Here is an 18037-nt window from a genome sequence, read left to right on the forward strand (position 1 = left end):
CTTGTCAAGATTCTTAGCGCACAACTGAGTTTGAAGCTAGTGAGTAGGAGCTGCAGATGTTCAGTTACCAGAACCCATCCTTCAAATAAATGTTCTGTATTGGCTTAGTCGTGGTAGATCCCAGTTTGTTTTCTAATGCACTGAGATGAGTGTTACAGCCCCAATCTGGCATTACAGACTGGGGCTCAGTAGTTAGACGGCTGGAATAATATGTTATGTCTCTTGACTGTGTGTTCAAACTCCTTTAAAATATTGATGTCAATAAAAATATTAAATAACATCAGTAATTTCTAGCCATTTGTCATGGGTGATCAAAACTAACAGAGTCTGTCCAGATCCCACTAGATTCAATGGAAAAACACTACTTCTGGGTTAAATATGTATTGAGCTGATGCCAGAAATAACAGAGGTAAGGCGTCTTCTGTCATAATTCATAACCTAAGGAAGGTAAGGCTAATTGATGCTATGGGCCACTGCAGGCATGTTTCTTCATTCTGTTTTTTAATTGATTCAGTAAGCCTCTTACAACTATTTTTTTTTTTTTCAAAGAAAGCAAACTATTTGAGAAAACAGTACTTTGGCAGGTCAGCTGGGTGTTTCCTTCCAGGATAGGCACAGGCTGAATAGGAATGTACCTTTTCATGCCATATGTATTTTTAGTTCTATGTCTGGCTTCTAACACGTGTAGGAACCGCAGAGTGGAGTTGTTGCCTTTGCAAATAGATGATGCAGATTGCTCAAACTGATAACGTTTGGAGGTTCCCAAATCTAAGCTTTGGGTATGTGTGGTTTTACATTTACTAAAGCAATACTGGAAAAACCTGGTAGCTTCAGGGATTTTTATTTTTTTTTTTTTTAACCATTTTTAAAACAATCACAGGTGGAAAACAGACTTTAAGGAATGGGGTTGGAAGTTCCTTGCTCAGAGGTTAGGAAATATCAGATTAAATAGTCTGAAAGGGTTTAATGAACTTTCTTGTGTAGATGCCCAGTCTGCTGTTATGCCATCACATGCCATTTTTCTTCAGAACGTCTTCTTCATCCACTGTCCTTGCGTGCCTGACTTGAATCATGGATTCATAGAATGGCCTGGGTTGCAAAGGAGCACAACGCTCATCAGTTCCAACCCCCTGCTGTGTGCAGGTCGCCAACCAGCAGCCCAGGCTGCCCAGAGCCACATCCAGCCTGGCCTTGAATACCTCCAGGGATGGGGCATCCACAGCCTCCTTGGGCAACCTGTGAACAGTGCATCACCACTCTGTGTGAAAAACTTCCTCCTCATATCCAACCTAAACCTCCCTTGTCTCAGTTTAAAACCATTCCCCCTTGTCCTATCACTATCCACCCTTGTAAACAGCCATTGCTCCTCCTGTTTATGTGCTCCCTTCAATGATGCTGTCATGGTAAGCTGGTCAATATTTTGTGTTCTGTTGGCGATTTCTAAATGCCTTTTGCCAGAAAGTGTTTACAATAGTAAAAGCAAAGCGTGCTGTTGAAGTTCTAAACCTAAGACTCAGCATTTCCCAACATTACCTATGATCAGCCTGAGGTGATAAACTACATGTAAAAATACACATCACTGTCACCCTGATGGCTTCCTCTCAGACAGAAGTCTCTTGTGTTGACTAGAGTTAGGTGATCATTTTGAAAACAGAGGTAACAATCAAAGAAAAAGAGACCGAGAGAAGATCTCAGATGTGCAGCAGAGGCACGTGGTGGTGCTGCTGATGAGGACGTGGACATGTTGCTCAGTCCCTTTGGTAATTGCTGCTCCAGTTACTTCAAGAAAACCCTGCATTTGCCAATGGTTTTATGTTTTTTTTTAAATCAGACCGTTCTTTTGATTTTCTTAATTACCATGGTACACAGCTCATAGTATTTTGCCTTCATTTATGTAGATTGAAATCTCTTTTTCCCCATCTGGGACACTCGTATCAACTGTAATCCATTTGTGATTAAAACCCTTCAGGCTTTTTGCAGTGACTGGTGTACATGCATCAAACATGAAGCTTATGATGGCAGTGCTGTGCTTCGGCAGCAGCGGAGTGGCTGTAGATACAAGCTTACATCATTAAATAAGGTGTAGTGGGAGTGAAAGAGAGTAATGCTGCCAGTGTTGTCTTGATCAGAGCTCTAGCTTTAGGGCATTCAGCTTCTTTCTGTTCAACATACACCATGTGTGCTCGGCCCCCCCCCCCCCGCACCCCCCCCCCCCCCCCCCCCCCCCCAAATCAGTGATGAGAGATGTACTATCTACAGTGTTGTCAAAACACGAGTGCGCTTTGTTCTCCCACGGCCTCTATTTCCTGCTCCTGCCATGGGAAGGCTGCATGGCATGGCATGCGCCCTGCCAACCTGGCACAGCGAGAGCCTTGTGCTTGGCTGGTGTGGCAAGCTCCTGGAGGAGCTCCATAGCCACAGCAGCTTTGTTGGTTGTGTTTGTCTGAGGGCTGGGTTGTCTGATACCTGCTAAATAAATTGCCTCATGTTTATCCACAGCGATGGTAAAGGAAAAAGTGTGGCTCGTGGCCCTGAAGTGGGCCATCTATTTGTGAGCACTGGTAGTGTCACAGCTGAAGCTCTGCAGCAGGATGTTCACCTATTTGTTTCAGGGGGAAAGAAAAAAAAACAAAAAACCTCAAACCAGAACAATGCAAAGGGAAAGCACCAGCAAGAGAACAGTATGTTCTTTGTAATGCTTTTTCTTTGGGGACATCTATTGCTGGCAATAAGATTAAATCACTGAAACCTTCCCTGAAGCTACATCTGCCACTGCCTACATTTTCCAACCTCAGTAATAAACTAACATTTGCCATTGTTCGTTTCTTCTGGATTTCATTTCTTACAGATTTAACCAGCGCTATTTACCACAAGGCATTCGGCTCTTGCTTAAAGCGGAGACCTATGCCAAGTCCCTAAAAACATTCAGCTCTCCAAAGAATCTGGTTTTAAATTATATCATAAAAAGTAGACGATATTAATGCAGCGGTTCACACCGAGTTCATGTATTGCTCGATGCCAATGTATAAAACTGATAGGAGCCACAGAAGCCTAAAAAGCTGTAGCTGAGGCTAGCCTGCAGTGGTGAACAAAACCCTTTGTGCCTTTTTATGAGCTGTCTGTACATTCTGAGCGCGGTGGTATTTTTCTTACTGGGGACGATGGCAGCTATCTCTGTATGGTGGTAGCACTCTTTCTCCCGACATGGTGTGTGTGGGGTTGTGGCACACGTGGGGTTGTGGGGATTGCTCAGCAGCCCTTTGTCCCCACAGGATGCCATCGTGATCCATGAAGTTTATGAAGAAGGGGCGGCAGCCAGGGATGGCAGGCTGTGGGCCGGAGACCAGATCCTTGAGGTGAGCACGTCTCTGTATGCATGTCTGTCTCATTAGATTTGCACTCGGTTTGGCATAGCTTTGTCATGGAGAAAGCAGGTATCGTTTGTAGGACTGGTACACAAAGCTCTTCTTCCATCGCTGAGAACACCCTGATGCATTCGTATTTCCTTATGGATGCATATGAACTGGAGGTACCAACTGAGAATACGTTAGATGTAATTGAACAAGGTGGCTCTCAAAGAACGTGGATCAGCTGCCACGTCCGATTGCTTGGCACTGCTCAGCCTTCTGCCATCACACCGAGGCCTGGCTGCGGCTCCCACGCAGGCACCACGATGCCGAGCACAGCTCTGCCTTCAGCCAGCAGGCTGAGCTGGAAGGGGTTAAGAACGAGGGGCTGCTCTGCACATGAAGCTTGCGTCAGGCAGCAGTCGGCGCAGCTGCTTACAGTGTCTCGCTGTCAGCTCAGGACAAATTCCCAGCATGGCCATTAAGGCGGTGGTGCGTAGGGTTAGAAAAATAGCGAGGGGTACTTGGGGAGCTGTCTTTACAGCTCTTGCACTGCAAATATTTTTTTTAGCGTTCGGGCTGAATGTTGTTTTCATTTTATAAATAACTGCGCATTAGCAGAGCACGATAATTAGGCAGGGGATAAAAATGGGGAAGGTTAATTAATTCTTCACTGGCCAAACAGGAAAGTGCTAATGTTTGTGCGCCATAATATTGTTATTATTTCAGCTTTTAAAAGCTGTACTAATGAAGCAGAAGGATGACTGAATTAGTTTCAGATTAGTGTGTAAAGCACACGTAGATGCCTGTGTCAAGAAAATAATACTGATGTGTACAGAGTTAGTACAAAAGAATATAATGACGACAGACTCGGTTTAATTAAGTTGAAATTAAGTTAAAATGGTTATAGCTTGGCATACTTGGAGGAACAGAGAAATATTTTCCTTGCCTTAAAATCTATTAGGTTGTGTAAATGTGTTGAGACTGCATTGTTAAAACAGCTGCAGCCCATGCTAATTCCTACAACATCCAAACGTTGGTAGGAGTTGTACGAGATGAGGTTTAGTGGGGACATATTGGTGGTGGGTGGATGGTTGGACTGGATGATCTTGGAGCTCCATTCCGACCTCGGGGATGCTATGATTCTGTGGTTCCTAACCAGACTTGGAAAATGAAATGGATATTTCTTTGGTATTGACAGAGAAAAGTTGGTTTTGTCAACAGAAAAAACAAACACTTTAAAGGGTATCCTAGTATGAGGCTTGGCAAAGTTAGGAGGTTAGATTTCAAGTTGCAATAGTTTTTTTTCTGGTACTTTAGCATTCAGTCAGAACTTCTTGTCGACATGGTAATACTAAAACATTGTAAGAGAAATGTACCTTAGTGCTCCAAGAGTGGTCTTGTGTGCCATCTATTGGAACAAAGCAAAATAACCATTCAGTGTGTCCTGCCTGGGCTTCACCATGGCCATTGCTAATGACACTGGTTCCTTGTGCCCTTAAGCTGTACGGTGTCACCCAGCCTGGGGCAAGGAACTTCAGCACTGCTGCCTGGAAGGGAAGGAAGGCTGCAGAACTACAGGAAGAGTGAAGGGAGCACATCCTACTTCATCTGCTTGTAAAATTGTAAGCACTGGTTGTAAAGTTGAGGCTCCAGCACTTAGAAAGCAGGATGGAACCCCCGCAAAGCTTAGGATCCAAAATATTTTGATTCTTTGAATTTAATCAGTGGCACAATGCGCACCATCTCATTCAGTAGGAAATCAGAGCGCTTAATTAGAGTGCCAAGAGGTGTCGGTTTGACAAATTCTGCCTGTCACACCAGGGTAGGATGTGATGAAAGGATCGTTGGTACGTGTCGTTTGGAAAGAAAACGCTGATTGTTTCAGGTGAACGGGATCGATCTGCGGAGCGCCAGCCATGAGGAAGCCATCACTGCGCTGAGACAGACACCTCAGAAGGTGCAGTTGGTTGTTTATAGAGATGAAGCTCATTACAAAGATGAGGAAAACTTAGAGATCTTCCATGTAGATATTCAGAAGAAAACAGGCCGAGGACTGGGGCTCAGCATAGCTGGAAAACGGTAAGAGTGTCTCTAATCAGAATGCACTGCAAACAAGAAGTACCTTGCTTTTTGCTGTTTGAACAGCTGTAGCCATTAAGTGGAATATGAAATAAAGGAAGAAGTCCTCAAGCAGGAAGATTTCATCCTTGAAGGTTCCTTCGAGGATGTTGTGGGGTTGTGGTACTGGCTCCTCCATTACAGCCAAAGCAGAGCTATGTAACAAAGGCTGCTGTTCCCTCTGGAAGACTCCCAGTTTGCAGCATCGTGTCCTACTCTGTGAATGAGCGAGGCTCAGTGAACACATGCAGAACTGGTAGCTTAATGTTATGATGGCTTAAACATAGCTGTGGCTGAGCCTGAGAGCCCTAACCATGGCAGTTCTGATTTCAACATAGGGGAAAAAAAACTCCTTGTTTCCAAATACTGGGACATGCCTTTGAAAATGAATTTATTAGTTAGATCTTTATCATACTCTGTTTCAAAGTGACCGGTTTTGGTGGAAGATAGGAGCCTGGTAAAGAGAAAGACCCCCATCCCTGTCAGCTGTGTGAGTGACTATACAGCACTAGAGGCAGTGGTGCTGTGAATAAAGAGCAGAATCCGAGATACTGTGGAGGGTAACAGCTGCTTAATAAAATGTGACTTTCTGCTGATGTATTTCTAAACCATTGCTATTAGATCATTCGAGCTAGAGCACTGATAGATTTAATCTTTCATTGCTAGAAGAGATTTACAGCATGACACAGGCAAGCACTCATTCAGTGCTAGTGTGTGCGAATCATATGGTTCCTCTTCTGTACTGCCAAAAAAAATGGTATTTTCTCAAGTACAGATCATGGTGTTATTGTGCTGACTGCGAATGGTCAGTAAAGTTTCTGCTGCAGTTTGGGGTTTTTGTTTGCTTTTTTTTTTTTTTCCCAAGACTGGTGATGCTTAACCCAGGTGTTGAGAGCAGATTGTGGGTTGGGTAATTAATTTAGCTTATGTAAATTACCCTACAGATGGTAATCGCAATCTCCAGCTCTCCCTTGATTGCTTCTGCACAAAACTTTCAGTTACTAACAAGTTCTTGGCATGTAGGGGTTTCCACCTTAGAGGTAACCTAATTTCCTTAGTCCATCCAGCAAGAGCCAGCTATCAGCCAGCAAAGCATTGTGTCCTGCTGCACTCAGGATGCCAAACGCCAGCCCCGTGCCTTGCAGCCTGCACCAGCTCATCCACAGCGAACCCTGGTAGCTGGGGCTGGGCACAGAGGGGTCCTGCAGTGTGGGGAAGGGAGTCGTGATGTGGGGCTGCAGCTCGTAAATCTGCTCTGCCCCCCAGCCGTGCTCACAAGCCTCGCTGCAGGCAGACAGCCGTGGGGTTGGATTTTCTGCTGCATAACTTGTGTGCAAACTATAAAAGTCTTTTCTGCAGGCTTCTCTGTTTGGGGCCTCTAAGCTTTTAGAGAAGAAACCAAGCTGAACCTTTAGGGGGAATATAAAAATATATACATTTCTAAGGCTGCATAACTCAGATCAGGCACATCAGGGGACGGTTTAACTCCATCTTAGACTGATCCTTGGCTTTTTATTTATACAAGTGCTATTTTTCATGAATCTTTATGGATCGGACAGTCAGAACTAACAGATCAAGGAGAAAGACAGCATTAAATGTAGCAAAACATGCATTGATTTTAAAGCTCATAGATTTTCTTACACTCAAATGGTTGAATGGGGTGTAAAAGTCATTCTTCCTCTGCTCACAGGTTTCTTTTTATGTGTCTTATATGCAAGTAATCTAAATTGTTCTCCCAAAGAATATTGGATTGTGTAATTAGCCATATGCTTCTTGCATTGTTAGAAATGGAAGTGGAGTGTTTATCTCTGACATTGTTAAAGGAGGAGCTGCAGACCTAGATGGAAGATTAATTCAAGGAGATCAGATTTTGTCAGTTAATGGAGAGGATATGAGAAATGCCTCACAAGAGACTGTTGCCACTATACTTAAGGTGAGTACATAATACATTTTAAGAGATGGAATTGCAGTTACTGACGCCGTGCAAGGTAATTATCCTGAAGTGCTATTTACGCATACCCAGGACAGCTCAGACTGATTACAAAGACAGGAATTTCATCTGGAATTACTGTGCAAGGTCCATTCAGCATCACTTCTTCTAGTATATTTAGAAGTGAAATGATATGAAATGAGAAAACAAAGAGACGTCGCATTTAGGCGTTGATTTGAAAATGCAACTGTGAACTTCATATGCTAGAAAAATATTTTGAAACCTGAGAGGCATACAGATCAGAGCTGCCCTGAAATAAAATGCCTTTGGCTTCACTGTACTAGCTTGCAACTATAAAACTGCAGTTTAAATCCACCATAGCTTCTTTACGCGCTGGGTTGGTTTTATACTTTATATGGCCAGGGAGAAACTTCTTTTCTCTATTGAAAAGCATGTGGCTGCTTGATGGGCTTAACTGGGAGGAGAGGGCACAGGATGCCCTGCCCACGGGCACCTGTTGGCAGCTCCTCCATCAGGCTCCCAAGGCTGTCAGCATGTACCAAGGGTGGGAGCAAGCAGAAACATTCATACTGACTTCAGCATTGAGGATAAACTGCACTCTGGAAGTGGGTACTTCTGATATACTCCAAATGAAAATGTGAACATTTCAAGCGTTCAGTGCATTGTGGTTTTCTTCAAGGGTCTGTGATGTTGAATGTGAACATAGTTCTCTCCAGGAGAGCAGGAAATATCCTATGTCAATTTAAATGCTGTACGTTGTGGTTCTTTTTCCCAAGTGTGCCCAAGGCCTGGTGCATCTCGAGCTGGGGAGACTGCGAGCTGGATCGTGGCTGTCATCACGGAAAACACCCCAAAACAGTCAGGTTAGTTACAAATTCATATGTATGAAGTGAAGCTGTGAAGGGCAAGGAAGGGGAGCGGTGTGCAAGGGCTGTCCAGGAGGGTCTGTCCTTCCATAGACATTGACTGCTAAGGGTGTGGAACAAAACAATTTATAACTCAGCTGAAAAGAAAGTGTCATGCTGTAACGCTGAGTAAGTGGAATAATCGGTTAATGATTCTTTTGTTTGTTAGAGGAGGGTTTTTTTCTGAGACGATGTACCAAAAATTTGTAATATTTTCCTCAAACAATGATGCCCAGGAATTTTTTAGGCTTGCAGAAAATGCTGAATGCCTCTTCTGCAGCTGTTTTGTCAATCAAAATGAGTTAATGAAACTGAACTGTATCTTTGCCTATCTTGTGGCAGAACCACATGAGAGCTGCTTTGCTCTCAAAGAAAACACAGAGCAATTTCCTGCTTCACTTGCTTTTTACCTGAAGCGAGGACAACAATTCATTTTTCAATCAGTGCAGGGCTTTCCCCCTCTCCTCACTTCCCCTAATCCGCTCAGACATTGATACTATTAGTATTAAAGTCTACAGCCAGGGAAAGATGACTTGGAAAACTTTTTAAAATGGATTCTCCTGCTGAAGACCAGCTGCTTTGCCACCATATTGTAGTTGGGAGCATCCCAGAGACAGGCAAGCCATGGCTCACAGGGGTGTAATTCTGTGGAGTATTTGGCCCCTGTCTCTATGGGGGGCATTCCTGGTGGCCTCCTTCTGCTCAGCACACTGCTGGGATCCAGCCCAGCCTCCCCAAATGCTAAAAGAATGGCATGGAAACAGCAAGAAGAAGCAGTAGGAGGCTTAGGGATGTAAGTTAAAGCAGGAATGACTTCAAGGAAAAAATAATCCTAGTGATTAAGTCAGTAAGAGTGGAGCCCTTCCTTGTTTTCATCCATGAACAGCCCAAAAATGTGCCAGATCCTGGTCACGTGGCATGATTTCTTCACTTTATAAAAGCCAGCAGTGATCCAGTTTGCTGCCTGTGTGAGTTAGTGTCAGGAAGGGCTGGGGAGCTCACAGCCATGTGTGCTAAGCCCAGCTTTAAAACTGTGCCTAAATACCGCTAGAGAATATCAGCACTGCATGTAGCAGTCAAGGAAAGATGGAACAACAAAGGGAAATGAGAGTGACTGCAGTAAGTAAAGGCAGGAGTCATGGTTATTCCTTGGTTTAGTTGTTGTGCAGGCAGCAAGGTGATGGTTAAAGTTACTACGTGTTGCTATGTAACGCTCAGAACTGAAGCAATGCTGTCCCATTTCTTTTGTACCACACCACACCTGTTAATTTCTGTATTTCTTCATCTTAAGAGAAGTCTTGATTGCTGTTCAAGCAGAGTCGTTTGAGGGCCTCCATCTCAGTGTTCCAAAGTGACTGGGGACTTGGAAAACCGAGTGGATGTTTCTCAGCAAAATAGTTCCAAGAGTTATAAAACTCCTGGCAGATAATATGGCGAATCAGCATGAATGATTTGCACAACTGTGAGCAATGCTTCAGAGCCCTCTGGGCAAGAGCATCCCGAACTTTTGTCCTCACTTGGCTTTTTTTTCTGGTCTGTTGCATACCTTTAACAGCAGAAACATAAGGCTTGTGGTGCAGGACAGTGATTTCTTTCACGTGCTTTGCAAATTGTGTTAACTGACCCGTGAATCGGGAACGAGACGTGGAAATTGTGCTCTGCCTGTTGTTTGTCACTGACAGCTGCACGCTGGTCAGTTGGGATGAATGCTGCCAGGGCTTTTGATTCGCCGCCTAATGCATTTAAAGGGAGAGCTCAGGTCTTTGTTTTGTGTCTGGCCTTGGTGAAATCTGTTGTTCAGACGCATTTCCTAAATTGATAATGATGTTTCCTCTGAAGGGCAGTCTGAAGATAAGGCCAGATAAGGAAAAATCGTGCTGGAAATGAATGGCACAGAACTGAGAACATGCACAAGCAGCTGCCCGCCAGGTTGTGCCTCCTGTTGTTAGCTGTAAGGCACGGGCATCTTGTCTTGCACCTGGGCTGCTTTTCTGGAAGTATCGCCATCAAATGAAAGGAGCAGGGCTAGTTCCAGGGCCTTGTAATCACACAAAATGTGCAGCTACACCAGCAAAGCCTGTAGGTGACTGCATGGGAATTATCCCCACTGCCTGAGAGGAGCTGTCAGGTCTCCTGCTGGGTGCCTCGCATACATTCAGCTTACAATGAAGTATCTGTGGGTCTGTCATGACAAAGATGCCCACAGCGTTCATCCTCAAGTTTGGAGGCCGGCTGGCAATAAGCAATGGAGGAGGTTCATCCTGTTCTTTCATGGCCTCCGCAGCAATCCGCAGGATGGTTGAGGGTGGAAGAGACTCTGCAGGTCGTCTGGTCCAACCCAGAAAGCCTCCCAAAACCAGACCCAAACAATGTACAGATCAGGTGTATATGCTGAAGTGAAATCCAGTCCTGTAGTACTATGAGCAGCTCTGCACGCATGCCTACAACACAGGGGCAGATTTGGTAGGTTCCATCTCTGGAAATGAAGTTGGCGGCTTTCACTCGAGTGGCCAGTGTGGTATTTCCAGTCTGGTTGCACAGAACACAGCTGCAGCCATATGTTGCAGGGGCTGGCTGGTAGTTAATGTTTGGGTTTGACTCTCAATTTCTGATTTATGTTCAATTTCAGGTGAACCAACAGAGTGCCCACAGCCACTTCCACCCCGCACTCGCTCCGGTCCTCTCCACGTTGCAGAACTTTGTCAGCACAAAAAGATCTTCAGCAGACGTGTCTCAAAGAAACTCAGGTATGATCTGGATGGATTCGTTCCTTGCTGCTTGCACCGCTCCTTTATTTTTGTGCTTGTTTAATAACAACATTAAATACTTGAGACTGATTTTCCTGTGCAACCTCCCCAAAGACATACCACCGATGTTTTAAGACCTGTAACACTTTCCAGCACATGACATTATTTTTACGCTTAGTAGAAGAGTAATGGCTCCTCTATTTTAAATGCAGAATTCCTGTGCCCTGCTATTCCCCCGCGCCCTTGTTGGAGGCTTAGCACAGGCAAGGTTCTTGTATTAGAACAAGTTTGCTCGGGGAATAAAGCTGCCACCACTTCATTTATATCTGTGTTGCTCTTCAGTGTATAAAAGGGTGTTTTGTAATGAGAAAGTCACCATGCCCAGATTGCAATTCACACATTTAGCGAGTGCTGAATCTGCAACCTGCAGTAACTTGACGGGGAGCTGTGCATTTGTGTGCTCTGACCCACATCAGAGACCCATAACAGCCCATGCTTGTGCCTGACCGTGGGCAGAAGAGTTTCTTCTGGCCATTCACAGGTGTGTGTGGCTTTTTGGGCAGCCATCCTTACAGATTTTGGAAGGGCCCATGCGTGCATGCCCTGATGCAGCATTCCTGGGGCTGGGCTCCTTGCAGTGCCAGCCCTTGTGCTCTCATCTTGTGTGCTCATGGCAGGTATCAGCACAAGCACAGTGTGTGCAGCGGTAGGAAATGCCGCTGTATGTTAATGGCAATCGTTAACTTCTGAAAGAGGCTAATGCTGCCTGCCTTGTAAAAGGTTCCTAAGGTAGTTTAATTAAAGCTGGTACAATTAGGGATTATTATAGCAGAGCCCAGGACTACACCGTAAGCTTTTAGGCTATTTAGTCCCAGTTCAAATGATTCCTTTCAGTGGTTTGGTTTTTTTTTTTCTCTTTTTTTTTTTTTTTTCCTGAATGTTTTGAGTACTTCTAAATGTCCTGTGGCTAGATATATGCCAGCCAGACTTCCTGGCTGTCTATTATTTACTAATACAGCACAAATTAGAACAGGAAATCAATGGAACCTCCACAGTCTGCGCGTCCTACCCTTTGTGGTGGAGACACTGTGATTTATGAATAATAAGGCAATCTTTAATTGAGTGAAATGCACAATAGGGCTTTTCTTTGGGCCGGCAGAGTGGTGCTGTTCAATAGATTGTGGTGAGCGGCGGCTGTGCTACAAAGAGCATCACAGCAGCATCCGTCAGGCGCTGTGATTGCATCCGTATTCAGCTCTGAGTGAAACAGAAACCCCGTCCTTCTCACGTGAGCAGCCCTGCCTGATTTGGCACAGGAAGGCTCTGCTTCTGCTTGGTGATAACTCTGACTAGGCAGCAAGGGACCATTGTCACTTGACAGCGTTATCTCTTAATTATATTATCTCTTAATTACAGGAGCTAATTGTTTGTTTCTTTATTAGTAGGAGCAGATACGGGCCCAAGGACTGTGGAGATAACAAGGGTCAGTGAGTTATTTTCTACCAATTCAAAAAGCTGACACCTTAGACTGAAGTTGTCAGTTTTTATAGTGTTCCTTAGAAGTAAAATTGTGTTATTTATGTTTGCGATAGGCTCTTGAATGTGTGCCTGTGTGTGTGAGGGGCTGTGTGTGTGTGTGTCAGACCTATCTATTGTTTGCACCATGACACATAAGTCAAATGGATTAGTTATTCCTGTACCCTAAACATTGGCCTCTCCTAGTGGCTCCAATCAAAAATGCTTTTTTGCTTTGTTTTAGGGACCAAACGATGCTCTTGGTATCAGCATAGCAGGAGGAAAGGGGAGTCCATTAGGAGATATTCCCATCTTCATTGCTATGATTCAGGCTAGTGGTGTGGCAGCACGGACCCAAAGACTCAGAGTAAGTAGAAGTGCCCTCTCAGTGCCTTCTTTTCCATCTGCTGTGCATGTCTCTCTCAGAGAAGGAGCCTCAGGCACTTCTGTATATGCCATCTCTTGGATAATGTCTCATAGACTACCCTGTTTCTTCTTTAAAACAAACTAACAAGCCCTGCACACATCTTTCCCTTTTGATTATATTGCAACTTGGGACAATTGCAGTGGTTGCCTACGTGGAAGAGAAACGTTAAGGAAGAGAACACTTATAAGTAGTCTTTGAGTGTGATTGAGCAAAAGAAATAAACTGGAAGATCTGCAGTGGGTGTGCATCCAGCTCAGAGAAAGCAGCAAGCTGTCTAGAAACCACAGGCATTCTGGAGACTGCAGACTGGGCCTCGCTTAGAGCTCAGGCAAGGCAGAAACCAGACCAGAGGTTGCTTGTTTGATGCCAAGGACCTTATAAGGAATTGCAAAAATAAAATGGTTGCATCAGATTCATAGCACATGTGAATTTCTAGGGATGACCACAGTGATCGTTTATCAGTTTGGGAGTTTCAGGAAATAAGGAGTACTGAAAAGAATTTATTGTGCAGTTGCACAGGAAAACTTTGGCCCATGAGATTCACTACGTAACCACCTCTACGTTCATGCTCTGTCTCTAATAGAAACACACAGTAGCACTAAGTGTCAGTGTCAGGATCAGCTTTATACATAAAGAGAAGAAATAATGTTGGTTAATTAGGTTAATACCAGAAGTGTCTGCTTTCATCTTGTGCTCACACAATCTATGAGAATATGAACTTGTCTGCACGTATCGACACAAATGAATCCTTTTTGGATGGGAGAGAAGCAGTCCATCTTACCCTCTCTGTTTGCAAATGGAAATAGTAAGATACAGCCCACCTTTTTTTCTCTGATCACATTGTTATTAAAAAAAAAAAATCTGCATTATGCTACCTCTGACAAATGGTAAATGATCACTAGCAGCATAGAATTCTCACAGAAGCAATCCTGCAAAAGAGAAGCACGACTGTGCAGTGCCAAGTTCATCAGGAATTTTAAGCATTCTTAATTTTAATTTTCCTTAATGCTAGTAATTTTCCATTACTGTTGTACTTCTAGGTTGGAGATCGGATTGTCAGTCTTAATGGGCAACCTTTGGATGGGCTGTCGCATGCAGATGCTGTTAATCTACTAAAGAATGCTTATGGGAGCATTATCCTGCAGGTATGGTGATAAATGGAACATGCAGCTGCATGAGGGTAGATAAATGGCATTTGGGGAAAAAAAAAACCCTGAGCATCATTGGCACAAGGCATCACAGAATTGCAGGGTGCTTGCTGATGGGAATTACACAGAATGAAAGCAAGAAATAATTTTCATTCAAAAAATTCTCTATTGCCACTTGTACAGGCTGTGAGCACGATTATATAAAAGCGTAACAAAGAGAACAAAATAACTTGTTGCTACACCTGATAAATCAACAAGCTTCCAAGTTTGTTTTTAATTTGAAGTTAGCTAAGAACAAGAAACTGTGTCTGTTCTGTGTGCATGCATGCTACTGGACTGTGACCAAACTGTGTTGTTGGTTTTCTTGTTCTTGAAAGGGAGAGAAGAAAGGATGCTAATAGCAATTAGCAAAAATGATAGCATCGTCATTAACACAGTGCCATCTAAAATTGATTATCTGCAATTCTAGATGTATATTCTGTATATAGTCTACAGTAACACTTGAGAGAGAAGAAAGGGTTTATCACTGCTGCACATATATGCTAGCTAAAAGGAAGCCGTGTTCTGCCACTTGGGTTCTGATTGCTGCTTGCCAGCGTGTTCATCTTGAGTTTATTTTTATGTTTACACAAAGAAATTGGAAAAATACATGCCAGAGAGAATTCAAAATGCCACCCGTTTGCAAAATTATTGTAACAATTGGAAAACAAGCTTAAGAGTAGAATCTACTGTAATTTTCTTTATCATCGCAGCATATTGGGTTTGAACACATCTTGAGAGATTTTCACAGGCTTCTTGCTTTCATTACAACATAAATGTGGCTATAAAAAAAAAATTAAAAAATGTGAGAGGAAAAGAAAACAAAGAAAGAAAAATGGAACGATAATAAACTTAGACTGCTTATTCTTTGTCTGCCCGTGAACTGCTGACCTGGTAAGTGATGAGCCAGTTCCAGAGCAGATGGTGTATTTGTGTAGTTCCATTGAAGTCAAAGGAGCTACACAGAGACACACCAGCTGAGGATTTTCTGTTAAATTATAGTTATCATATTGTTACTAACATTGAGTAATTTCACTTTTCATGTCAACAGTATTCCCTGAATAGAAAATGAAAGCTTGCTGCGGAACCCAAAATTGCTAATCTTGAAAGCTGTAATACAGCGAATTCCACCTCATCATGTATTTAAAATTATTCCTGATGAAGCACGCTGTCAGTTGTTGCTCGCACAAACAAAGAGGTTGTTCTGGAAATGTCTTGGCTTTTGTCAGCTGATGGTTTTTCTTCCACATTTTTGCCATCTAGCTCAAAATGTGTTGAGTACTTTTACAGATGATACCGTTCTTTCCTCTGATAGAATGGGGTCTGTTTTCCTCTGCTAAAAATCAGTGATGGGAGGCTGTATTTTAACAGCAGCAGTGGAGCAGTGCTGCAGCCACGCTGTAAGTAGGATGCTATGTCTGCAGCGTGTGCCAACTGCAGGTACTTCTCAATTGCTGGGCTGCTTTTTGATGAAAACAATCTAAATGGAATAATCCTATCAATGCGATAATCGTGACTGATGTGTCATTAAGTAATTCTGTTTATTATCAGGTTAGACCACTTCATGGCAAACTGCTTTGAAAGGTCAGATAATTGCGTTCAGTGGTGTGGAAAGGCTTATTATGGGTACGTCCTGGGAAGGATGGTAAAGGAGTTTGCAAATGCTGTTTGCAAATGGGAGATTAGGGTCTCAGGGGAACAATCATCCCTTCCGGCTGTTTTGATGCTTTGGTTTAATTTAATTTCTTTTCGACAGGTGTAGTAATGAGATAAGGGGAAGCTTTTTTACAAGGTTGTTGAACTCTGATGCGTTCTTACTGCCGACTGAAGATTTTTTGAATATAGATTTATTTTACCCTATTTTATTCAACAACAAAATACGACAAGTACTGGCTGGCACTCTTTCCCCTGCTGCGTTGGGAAGGGAAGCTTCAGTGCCTCTGCTGCCTGAGCCAGGTGCAGCCATCTCCTCCATGGGACCCCATCACTGAACCTGAGACCTGGGATGTGAAATTTGCACGAGTGTTAAGCTTTATTCCTAGAAAATGCTACCAGCCTCTCTTGGCTCCAAGTGATTAGAAAGGGGGATACAGTACTGGGGAAGAATTGTGAGCGTTCATTTAGAACGGGGGATTTATATAATGCATTTTTTTGTTGTTGCTGTTTAAGAAAGGTATGTTTCCCTTCAGCTGTGATCCCGGCAAGGAATGGGAAAAGCACATGTTAATTTTGATAAAGTAAGGCCTCAGGTAGCTGGAGGACGCACTGAAAAGGAACTTAGTGGGTATTTGTCACTGTCAGTGAGCCAAGCCCCTGTACAATAGGCATCAAGCAGAGATGAGTATCAAGTATGTCATCAGATGGAGATGGAGGTATGGGAGAACCACTGCAGGCAGTCCTTAGGAAATTATCCTTCTAGCTGTGGACACTTAAAATCCTGAATGCTTCTAGTTGGTTTCCTCAAATGTTTTCCAGAAAAAAAGATCAAAAAATAGAAAATCAACTTACAATGAAAGATTAGGAAAAAGAAAAAAAAAAAGATCTAGAGTGGGTCTTTTCCCTGTCTTTCATGAGACCCATTGGGCCTGCATCCTGCATCCCATCATCCGTGGGACTGAGCTCAATGAACAGCAAAACCCAGCCCTCAGTGCTCTCAGTACATCTGCAGCTGGCTTTGTATCCCCCTGCTCAGCACCTGAGTGCTGGTCCTGTAAACGCAACAGAAAGCTCCAGAGCAAAGTCAGTGTTTGACCCCCAGATAGATGGGTTAGTAATTAGTAATTTTTAACACCATTACTTGAAAGCATTGAAGGAAATATAAGAGCATAGGACTTGTTTGAAATTTGATATTAGCTGTTTTCTGTGTAATTATTGAAGTGTTTCAGCATTAAGTGCCATGCAGAGTACTTCATTGCTTTCTCCTGTTTAGGTCGTGGCTGATACCAACATCAGCGCCATTGCTACCCAACTAGAGAGTATGTCTGCTGGATGCAATGTCAACTCTTCTTCTGAGCATGCTTCTGAAGATCCAGAGTAAGTTTGTATTAGCATATGTAACAGATATATTTCTGTGCCCCATGCAAGGGAAAGCCTAGGGTGGTGAAGGAGGCCTCTTCCCATTCCTTTTCTCTCTAATTTACATTGCCTTTAAAATGGTAACTGTGACCTTCTCCAATCTGATCACAGATCTGTCCCTTTTTACCCAGTAACAGATACTGATTGTCTAAATAAGGGTAAAATGTATTTCCAAACACTTGCCTTATCTTATCTTTCCTAACGTGTTATGCTGATACGATAGTTCTGCCCTTGTCTGTTGGCTTCCTCCTTGGTCATCAGCAGACGAAGAGAAGAGATATTAAAAAAAAAACAACCTGGTAACAGACAAATCTTTCAAAACATGTCCAAGAACTTTCTTTGTTTTTTGAACCTTTTTACAATTCTAAAAAGTCTCTTTTTTTTTTTTTTTTCCTATCTGTAGCACCTCTGTATGGTGGCAGACCTTAGAGACATAGCCCTCCCATGGCCGTGCATCATTCTCCATCATATGCTTTTAAGGGCAGCTTACGGCACTCCAGTTGTCATTTAGAAATTCATTTGATCTTCGTATGGTTCCTTAGCTTCATCTTGTCCTTCGTTTTCATTCTTTGATTCATTATATTTATTTTATGATGCTGAGATGCAAGTGGCTGCCCTGTCTCAGGGATGAGCATAGAGGTTGAGCTATTTATGCTGCATTCACTAGTCTTACAGTGTGAGATACTGTTTTTATTGCTGCCCTCAAAGGAGAATTACTTCCTTCCCAAAAGGATATGAATTTCCTTTCATATCAAAATAGTA

At 43.2% G+C, this 18037-nt stretch overlaps 1 protein-coding gene across 8 annotated transcripts in view; it reads left to right on the top strand.

Annotated features, from left to right (window-relative positions):
• The window catches only part of PATJ (PATJ crumbs cell polarity complex component), a 142848-nt gene that overhangs the window by 119673 nt on the left and 5138 nt on the right, over window positions 1-18037 (top strand). For 6 of the 8 annotated variants that reach the window (XM_042873694.1, XM_042873688.1, XM_042873693.1 and 3 more), the window contains 9 exons: window positions 3273-3356; window positions 5236-5429; window positions 7254-7401; window positions 8196-8282; window positions 10954-11071; window positions 12514-12554; window positions 12831-12953; window positions 14054-14158; window positions 17130-17233. In XM_042873694.1, the coding sequence (XP_042729628.1) occupies window positions 3273-3356; window positions 5236-5429; window positions 7254-7401; window positions 8196-8282; window positions 10954-11071; window positions 12514-12554; window positions 12831-12953; window positions 14054-14158; window positions 17130-17233 (1004 nt within the window). The remainder of the gene's footprint in view (window positions 1-3272; window positions 3357-5235; window positions 5430-7253; window positions 7402-8195; window positions 8283-10953; window positions 11072-12513; window positions 12555-12830; window positions 12954-14053; window positions 14159-17129; window positions 17234-18037) is intronic. The other 2 variants (XM_042873695.1, XM_042873691.1) reach the window with 1 other exon arrangement.

The sequence above is a fragment of the Lagopus leucura genome, unplaced genomic scaffold (assembly GCF_019238085.1).
Source record: "Lagopus leucura isolate 7727_CA_CO unplaced genomic scaffold, USGS_WTPT01 Super-Scaffold_100009, whole genome shotgun sequence".
NCBI lineage: Eukaryota > Metazoa > Chordata > Aves > Galliformes > Phasianidae > Lagopus > Lagopus leucura.